Source organism: Sycon ciliatum, chromosome 1 (genome assembly GCF_964019385.1).
Source record: "Sycon ciliatum chromosome 1, ocSycCili1.1, whole genome shotgun sequence".
Lineage (NCBI taxonomy): Eukaryota > Metazoa > Porifera > Calcarea > Leucosolenida > Sycettidae > Sycon > Sycon ciliatum.
The window spans coordinates 17256873-17266872 of NC_088643.1; the positions used below are offsets into that span (position 1 = coordinate 17256873).

Consider the following 10000-nt stretch of genomic DNA (forward strand, 5'->3'; position numbering starts at 1 on the left):
TTGTACGTGTACATGCACGTATCTGATTTCAAGCCTCGTCCTTGTGAGCTTAAAATGCTTCCATTATTTTCTCAATTTCTATATTCATGTATGTGTTGTAGATTCTTAATGGGAGCAGGTACTCGCAATGCTGATGAGGATGAGTCTCCATACACGGCAGAGGAGTACGAGAGTGTCGGGCTGCTGGATCGGCACGTGTATTCCATTGTAGACCTGCGCGACATTGCGTCGTACAGGTAAGCTCTTCTCCGTACATTCAGCTCCCGGAAATGCACGTGATGTGGTGATTGTGCGTGTAACTCACGGGTGGATAGCAAGAGCTCTACTCTGTGTCTTGCTGTGGTGCCGGTTGATGCAGTAGGATCAGGACCACGACACCCTTCGTGAGTGTGTGTGTGGGGGTGCGTGTGTGCATGTGGGGGGGGGGGGGGGGGTAAAGACAGGCAGGATGACAACAAGTGTCCATTCATGGTGAATGCTGCAAGGTGTATTCCAACTGGCTGGGACTGAAAGGCGTGCTGAATGTGAATGCGCCTGTGCTTGTCCCCTGTGTGTGTGTGTGTGGGGGGGGGGGGGGGGCACAAAGACAATCACTAATCACTAATCTGTGCCAGCATGTACAGCAGGTGAGCTGCATCACATTGGTAACTATGCGTACACACACCAAGCGTGCACATACATATACACACAGACACATACACACACACACACACACGTACACACACACACACACGCACACACAACCGGAAGACAAGTACGGTATACATCCGACCGGCCAAGCTCCAAATCGATCCTCTTGTACAGTCTTGGTCCAGCAAGTAGACATAAAGCACATCATCTGCTGACAGTGGATAGGTTTCCAAGTTACAAAGAACTCACTCCACGTCTTGCTGTTGTATGCTATTGCAGGCTTGTGCGGCTTCGAAATCCCTGGGGCCGTGTCAGCTGGGAAGGAGCCTGGAGCGACTCGTCGCCACTCTGGACCCGGGACCTGCGCGATGAGCTGCTGCCCTACGGAGAGGATGCCGGCATATTCTGGATGTCTTACGGAGACTTTCAGCGGTAAGTGACCGGTACACCTACATGTGTGCCATCGGGATACACGGCCAAGTACTGTGGTGCACACTGCACAGTGACTCGGAAATAGTGATCGTGCCAAGTGCGCACCCCTTGCGCCATGCAGCCCCAGACCCGCAGGCACTGGACTGTACACTGATGCGGGGCGCTGCCGGACTTGACTCCCACTATCGTACTTCAGTGAGCAGGGCTGTGCATATTCATTTTTTTAAATGTTCAAGCACGGCATGTATTACAGGGTACCTCACTTCAAACTCTCCAACTACGGTCTCTTCGCTGCACACTTTCACTTCACTTCCAAACAAATATTAGATATATAAATTCAATGCGCCAAATTTTCGGGCATGGCCCATCTTCAGGGTGAAAATGAAAAATCATTCAACGGCATGTATGGTGCATTTTAAAGTCGCCGCTAAACTAGAGTGAAGTGGGTCTTTGTAGCAGGTGGCTGTGCTACCAATATTCTTACCACCAACCCAGTGCCGAATTCTCCCCTGTCTTCTTCCCTGTTGCAGTTACTTCAGTTCTGTGGCCGTGTGCAAGATCCGCCCCGGCTGGACGGAGGAGCGCGTGTGCGGCGAGTTCCGGCCTCACGGAACCGGTGCGTCGCAGGTGGCGTTCCTAACGGTGACCGAGAAAACCCAGGTGGAGATTAGTCTGCACCAACGCTCGGGCAGGTAAGATACGTTCCGTAATCCATTGCGCCTAAATTGTCCTTTGGATTAAAAAGAACCCATTTCCAGTGGGCTGGGTTTAGGCTCGAATCGCACTTTTAAAGTATAGCTTGCCATAGTACCGCTATATGCAAGCATGTTCGAGACATAAAACTATTTTGGGTGCCATTTATGAATGAGTGAACCGTGGTCTTAAAAAATACCATCAGTTTGAACTGTGTTGCGTACATGTACTGCAAGTAGAGTATTGTACTGAAATGTGCTGCCTTGATCACAGACTATTGACAAAATTCAATTTGACTTTTGATAATTTGACTTATGATAAGTAATTAGTTATCCTGTGTTACAAGACATGTCCTTGTTCTACATGGTTGTTACCTGTTTGTAGGAGTTGCAAGCAGGACGGATCGCTGCAGTCGGACTTGCTGCTGCTGGTCGTGTCATGCGACTCCGAGGGACGCAACCTGCGCGATTGCACTGCACACTCTCAGCTGTTCCGGCAGAAGCGTGACTTTGTGCGCTGCGAGGCGATGCTCGAACCTGGCCACTACGTTGTGCTGCCCGTGTCGTTCCTGCACTGGATCTGGCATCGGCAGAGAAATGAATCGTCCGCGCTGGCACAAGGAGTGCCACCGGTGGCAGAGGAGGAAGACCGGAGGGGACTGTCGTATTGCATCACCGTGCATAGTTCTCGTGCGCTCAATGTGTGCTCAAAGCCACCGGATAGCTACATCCTTGCGGACGCTATGTGGATTGTAGCCAAAAGGCTCGGCACGCGTAACGTAAGTCAGCGTTGGCTGCACGACGTTGCCAGGCGTGTGAATTCCTACGAGCGTGCCGGTGTATGGTGTGTATGGTTCCACGCAAACATGCGCACGGCTAGGTATGCGGAACTTGGATATGTGCCAGGGTACACACATGCTTTGCCTTGCCGTACCATGACCAATGTAGCCGTAACACGGCGTGCATTTTGGTGAAGCGCTGTTACACAGTGCATAGCTTCGTCAACATGGCACGTCCACATATACATTGTACATGCTTTTCCTTGCTGTACCATGACCAGTGTAGCCATAATACGGCGTGCATTTTTGGTGAAGCGTTATTCCAGCGCTGCGGCATACGAGTAACTTTGTCAACATGGCATGTACACGTATACATTGTACACCCTTTCCGGTACGATTGGTGTTCCGTGCATTCTTGTACGCAATGCAGGTGGTTTGCGGAGGCACCGTGTTCACTACGCTAAGCAGGGTGAACGGCGGTGGAGTTCTGAAGGTGTTTGAGAACACGACCGAGTGGCCTATCCAGGTAGAGGTGGATGCATCTGACTCCAGGCTTCTGAGCACCCGGTCTTCCCTGCTTACTGCCGATATTGTGCCGCCGTTTTTCAGGTACGATTGATTTATTTGCTTGACTCTTGTCCTTCTGGTGCTTGTGCAAGCTTGCATTTGTCTGTGCGTGCATACAGCATTGTGTGTGTGTGTGTGTGTGTGTGTGTGTGTGCGTGTGTGCATGCGTGCGTGCGTGCGTGCGTGCGTGCGTGCGTGGGTGCGTGTGTGCGTGTATACAACATTGGGTGTGCATGTATACATGTACATGCTTGTTTGGCTCTCCATTGTAGTGATAAGCAAGAATTGGGAATGCGGTGAAACTGATTGGGGCCGGTCTTTTATTACCGCCTGTCTGAAATATGAGCCACATCATTTCAGGGATTTTGTCTGGATTTTGTCAAATTGCGTGACATTTTAGGCCTCCAAATAACTGAGCGCCTGGACCAGTATTATCGAATAGAGTGCGCATGTAATGTGTGTAATGTTGGTTGACGTTTATCTGCTTTCCTCGCTGTGCAGGCAAGTTGTAGCAGTGCTGACAAACTACGCGGAGACTCCGTCTTTCTACACGCCGCGGCTGCAGGCCAGACAGGTTTGGGGGGCGCAGCCCGTGCTAAACGGAGCGCGGGCCGGAAAGGTCGAGCCGAGCCTGCTGGGCCTTCACGCCGCCAGGCCCATTGGATGAGCTAGCCGTTGGCATGCGTGCAGACATCCGAGGCTTTGTCTGAACACCAGCCACAGTCTTGTGAGTTGAAACTTGAAACATGATCATATGCTGATTGCTACTTCGAAGTATGTGCTAGGAACATTTCACTATTCGGCCGGACTATACCATTTTATTGTTATTTAAGGGGATTCCCCAAAAGCAGAAGACTAAATCTAGGCGGGGTCTCCTAGGATAATTAGCGCTGTGATATACATAAAATATTATCATTGTGATGCGTGGATAAATCTGCAGCAAGCCATCTGTGTATAGCAGATGATGCCATTGTTGATTTCGTTGGCCGTGTATGTGTATTGCATGGCGACGACGCTGCGGTTCCAACTGTCACTGCCACTACTTATACCCTCTAGAAATGATTGTGTACTTCCAAAATAGAAAACTATACCTGTGTATCATCTGGAGCAGGACTTAGCAGATCATGTTTATGCTGCCATATCTAGGATTTTATTTACTGCTGCTCAGATCTATTATGATTTACGACAAATTTCAATTTCAATAGGCAAATGCTCACTCAAGTTGAAGTGCTTACTAGAATTATAAAAGTTATAATGATACAATTATGATATCCCCTTGCCCGAACTAAAAATGCTTCTCCTCCTCTGGTCATCTCAATGTCAGTATCACTATCAGGCCGGCAATTTGTCGACACTTCAAGTGTTATTTTTGTGAGAATCATGTACTGTAAAACACGTCAAGGCGACCACTCTGAAAAGGTGACCCGCCGGCCTCTGAAAAGGCGACCACTCTGAAAAGGTGACCCCTCTGAAAAGGTGACCCCTCTGAAACGATGACCCCTCTGAAAAGGTGACCCCTCTGAAAAGGTGACCCCTCTGAAAAGGCGAACCCTCTCAAAAGGTGACCCCACTGAAAAGGTGACCCCTCTGAAACGATGACCCCTCTGAAAAGGCGAACCCTCTGAAAAGGTGACCACTCTGAAAAGGTGACCCCTCTGAAAAGGCGACCCCTCTGAAAAGGCGAACCCTCTCAAAAGGTGACCCCACTGAAAAGGTGACCCCTCTGAAACGATGACCCCTCTGAAAAGGCGAACCCTCTGAAAAGGTGACCCCTCTGAAAAGGTGACCCCTCTGAAAAGGTGACCCCTCTGAAACGGTGACCCCTCTGAAATGGTGACCCCTCTCAAAAGGCGAACCCTCTCAAAAGGCGACCACTCTGAAAAGGTGACCCCACTGAAAAATCGACCCCTCTGAAACGGTGACCCCTCTGAACAGTCGACCCCTCTGAAAAGTCGACCCCTTTGGAAAGTCGACCCCTCTGAGAAGTCGACCCTACTGAAAAGGCGACCCCTCTGAAACGTAGACCACTCTGAAAAGGCGACCACCCTGAAAAGTTGACCCCTCTGAAAAGTTCACCCTCTGCAAAATCGACCCCTCTGAAAAGTCGACCACTCTGAAAAGGCGATCCCTCTGAAAAGTCCACCCCTCTGAACCCTTCTGAAAAGTCCACCCCTCTGAAAAGTCGACCCTCTGAAAAGTCCACCCCTCTGAAAAGTTCACTCTCTGAAAAGTCGACCACCCTGAAAAGGCGACCCCTCTGAAGAGTCAACCCCTCTGAAAAGTCGACCCCTCTGAAAAGTCGACCCCTCTGAAAAGGCGACCACTCTGAAAAGGTGGCCAGCTGTCCCAGAGGACCCTTACAACAAGGACCCTGGGATGATATTCCAAGTCAAATGACCCGGAAAGAACCACCCCTACAAGTAGGCCCTACCCGGACCATATTTGTAAGGTCCTTTGAGCGGTCGGCTTAGACAGGTTGCACTGTATTAGCGAGGAGCATGGCGCTCGGTATTTGCCTGGGACGTTTCTTGACCATTCCTGTGAGGGATGCTCGTGGTGCTAGTAAACGTCAGATTTTCCCGTGAGGACTCCTCCTCTGCCACTAATGGGGCAGGGAAAATCAGAAGCGATGTTTCCAAGGCACTGTGGCCTGCTTTTGTGATGATATTTTTTACCATCCAGAGTCTCTCGCCTCTACTGCTCTAGCTCTCGGGTCAGGCTGTGGTGAATGCTGGCATGGGTTGGGCGAGGGTCCCGTATGCGTAGATCTACGTCAATAGCATAGAGTATTATGGAAGTTTGTCTGGCAGACATCCACTGCACGAGTATGCCTGTTGTTACCAACTGGGTAGAGTATTTTTGTATTGTATCATCATTAATTTGTATGGCATTTCGGATATTCAGAGTATGACTGTGTATGACCAAGAGCACATAACCCAGTTATGTACTCTTGGTTATGTACTCTTGGTATGACATGTTCTGCACCTGAAAATAATGGCATGCGTGTATCTACTAGTACTACAATGACTGCACTCAGACTGCATGCACTGATGTAGCGTGCCAGCACCGCATGTCACCTGATCACCTCACATCACATGACACGGACCGTCGGTGCATGGCATGGCATGATTTTCCAGGCAAGCTGATTATGTCAGACTTGCCATCATGACACCTATGTTGTAGTTGAGTGACTTGAGCCATGCGGTGGACTGATCAGTATAGGGACTACACTGACATATTGAGCAGGAGTGACACATCATTTTTAAAATACTAATAGTACACTGTTTTGTTGAACAATGCATTTTACTAATTTTTATTGTTGTTCATACACCACCATAACTATACCACTTTCCAGTAGTCCTTAGCCTAGGCCTTGTGTATGCATGTCGGTAGTGGATGTACCTGGCATGTGTGCTTTTATCACATGTCTCAGAATGTCTGTCCTACATTACAATCATGTTCCTTTCCAGTAGACACTGACACTTGACAGTATTACTATAGCCTATAGGCCCCGTAGTGATGTGTATGTGGTCTGTAGCTGGTTGCACACTGTACAATTGTACTTTTTTTAGATCTGGCACTTGAAGTGAGACAGTGCATTAATTTTACTGCAATCTAGAATGTGTCCGGTAGTTTACCAAAACTAAAACAATACCGTGATGTAGTTATAGTAACGGTAATAGGGCGCTCATCCAGCACACCCATCCCCAACTTCCTACAAGTCTGACATGATGATAAAGGACCAGGTTACCAGTGGTTACTTCGACTCGCCTGCTGCTGCCGGATACACGTAGCTACATGTAGTAGCTGGAAATGAACTGGAAATAAGCCCACACCCGTAACTCCTGTAACACGTCTACAGTAATAATTATGAACTCTAAAGACAGTAAGTAAACTAAAGTAAATAATTCATCTGGGCAACAACAATATTGGTGATCATCAGCAATAGCATGGTTGACTCTCCGTAGTCCGACTACTAGTCGGGTCAGTGGATCTACTACTGATGTCTTTGTACGGCGGGCAGACTACCATGGACTACCATTGACTACAAATACAATGACTACGGGCCACTGCTATGCTATGCGTCATTGCAGCTGTAGCAGCTGTTGACGTGTTGTGAGTGCGCAACGACTCGCAAGTCTCGTGTCAGTAGTTGTGACTGAAGCCTTGAACTGGAAACTCCACACATCACGCGTTCTTATGTCAGCTCAGCTCAGTTCGATGAGAAGCCGGATTTGACTAAGGATAGTAGTAGTAGATAAGATCTACACGAATATTCTATGGCAGTGTGCCAGGGTCCAGGGCCGGCCAGAGCGCTAGCGTGCATGCCGGCCCTTGCCGGGCAAGTCAGTGTCGAGGAAAAAACATGAATGTAAACCAGACACGAAAATACAGTGATCGTCGGTAACGTTCAAGTCAAGTTTGGCGGCCCAAACTAATTACTTGCAGTTTCCTTGTTTGTACCTCGGTGAACTAAAATCTAAGCATTGACTTATAATATTATGTGGAGTTGTGGCTGCAAAGACAAAGTGAACCGGGTGAACGGCGGAAACTCGAATGCATAATTCCTCTGTGGCGCCTGTGTGGATCGATCGATTCGCCTTCTGCTTGATAAACTGATAGCTGTAGATCTACGAACCGACGATCGCCGAGAAAGAGTAGGATAGTACTGGGGATAATCCTGTGCATGTCGCTAAACTAACTTCTATTCCAAGTAATTCGTCCCGACGAAAAGAAGCGCACCTGACTCCTGGTGTTCGCTAGCTGGCACATGATGGCTGATCCCGAGAGAGCTCCGCTTCTGTCCGCGGAAGATGGTGAGTTTGAGATTCCTCGACTAACCATTGCCAGTTGCTGTCCGAAGTGCGTAATTTCGGGCTGACGCGTGAGCGTGTGATGCTGTAGGTGGTTATTTTCGACTCGAAAAGTAGAGTCTTGGAGTACCAATCGAGGTGTGCTGCGCTTCTCAGTTGCTACTGTATGTGAGGGTTTCGTCCGGAATGCTTCACACTGGTTTTTTTCATTGACGGAGATTCGTGACATGTGGTCGGAGGGTATTGCGCAGGAGAGGGGGGGGGGGGGGGGGAGGGGGAGGTATTATGCTCGAAAATGTTGACATATTCTCAGCTTGAAAGCATTAGAATAGGCAAAACTACAGAATTAATTTGTCTGGCGAACGATTCCATGAATTCTCGCTTTCGACTCCTCTTTTCTATCCGCACCCGTATACCCTTGCACTTGCCGAGACCGGCACATGAATGTTCCAGAACAGAGTACCAAACAAAGTGAAACCTGCCCAAGACGAGTGTCAAGGGACCTTCAAAACGTGGTCTCTGTTACCAGGTGGTCTCCTTAGCCAGGATCATTTGACTGGAAATAGCATCCATTGATCCTGACTTCAGTGGTCTTCTCGGACAGGTGATCGCCTTATCCGAGGGGTCGCCTTGACAGGTTTTATTGTACTGCTGGTGTTTCGGCGCGCATTGCGTATGCGGTGTTTGCGTATGCCACTCGACCACGTTATCATGAGCGAGCTGCTGGCATGCACGTCTATCACGTCGCCTGCATGCACCGCTTGGCATTAAGCGGCATCCATTCTATCAGCACAAATCCTACACATTTTCTATGTACTGTAAATATACAAATTTTCGGCAGCTATTTAATTTCGGCTATATTCGGCACCGACCCAAAACGCCTAAATTAAAACGCCGATGAAATTTTTCACAGCATCTGTCGCACTATACCATGCCCTCTACCCCACGCCGAAAGTAAATCGCTGTCGAAATGTCAAAAATCGTGAAGTGCCGAAATTTTGCAGCGCCGAAATTTTGTATATTTACAGTAGGTGGATTCCGTGGCCGGGACTTCCAATTAACCGGACATCCCCAGTTCAAGGTTCACCTGTATACGCTGTATACAACACATGTGCCTAAGACCACATGGTGGCGGACCGGGACCACGCCTGGCTGCTATATCCGTGCCACCGTACAATTTACTGCGTGGCGGACCTGTAGGCGATAGGCGAGCGGCTGCAGTGCCTCGTGCAGCAAGGCGCTGCGGCAAGAGCGGTGGCAAAGCGAGAAAAAGGGCCCATGACCTCTCTCTCTCTCTCTCTCTCTCTCTCTCTCTCTCTCTCTCTCTCTCTTTCTCTCTCTCTCTGTCCCGTGTCATCAACAACAAAGTGTAGTTCTGCTCCAACGTCAAGGGTATATTTGTATGCCAAGAAGATGACAAATGATAATGCAATGCACATGCACCTTCCTCACAAGTTGCTCTTCAAGATGGTGCAAGGGGATAAACCTTGGGGTTGCAATCATAACCCGGCAGAGGTTGCGCGATTACATAATCACTTGAGACGTTCATTACATCATCATCATGGCATTTTAGAAGACACTGGCAGTCTGGCAATGAGGGCCGCATCAACATCCCCCCCCCCCCCCCCCCCCACACACACACTCTCGTTCACACACGCGCTCACACACGCACTCACACACATGCCCACTTACTCACACTTCCCAGGCAAAAGCAGTGAAATCGGATGTTAGTCAAATCCTGCTCACCGTTCTCTTTTCTTGACATCCCGATGTGCTTGTTGCATGCCTTGCACAGGTCCGGCAATTGCCATGCAGGCAGCACCACCGGCCTATTCCGATGTGGTTGAGGACAAAGGCACGGCGGCGGACTCACAGCACCGCCGCCGCGTGGTGTGTGAGGTGTGCCGGACAAGCCTGACCTACAGTGATCGGCCGGGACTGAGAGTGGTCCGCTGCAGCCGCTGCCAAGAGGCCACGGTACGTGTAAAATAAACACGACTGACTGTTGTACGTGTACATGTATGTATATGTTGCAATCATTCTGGCCCGGGCATGAGGCTTATACAGATGATGGTCATGCAATTAT

General features: G+C 49.3%; 2 protein-coding genes across 2 annotated transcripts in view; both read left to right on the forward strand.

The window, feature by feature from the left end:
* Nucleotides 1-4495, forward strand: part of LOC135815481 (calpain-15-like) — a 10488-nt gene extending 5993 nt beyond the window's left edge. Inside the window, exons 7-12 of the mRNA XM_065328789.1 lie at nt 102-236; nt 910-1062; nt 1593-1754; nt 2140-2533; nt 2964-3142; nt 3602-4495. Coding sequence (XP_065184861.1) covers nt 102-236; nt 910-1062; nt 1593-1754; nt 2140-2533; nt 2964-3142; nt 3602-3767 — 1189 coding nt within the window. The 3' untranslated portion in view covers nt 3768-4495. The remainder of the gene's footprint in view (nt 1-101; nt 237-909; nt 1063-1592; nt 1755-2139; nt 2534-2963; nt 3143-3601) is intronic.
* Nucleotides 4496-7505: 3010 nt separating this feature from the next.
* LOC135815508 (type 2 phosphatidylinositol 4,5-bisphosphate 4-phosphatase-like) overlaps nt 7506-10000 on the forward strand; it is an 11476-nt gene continuing 8981 nt past the window's right edge. Inside the window, exons 1-2 of the mRNA XM_065328819.1 lie at nt 7506-7917; nt 9710-9891. Of these exons, the coding sequence (XP_065184891.1) occupies nt 7872-7917; nt 9710-9891 (228 nt within the window). The 5' untranslated portion in view covers nt 7506-7871. The remainder of the gene's footprint in view (nt 7918-9709; nt 9892-10000) is intronic.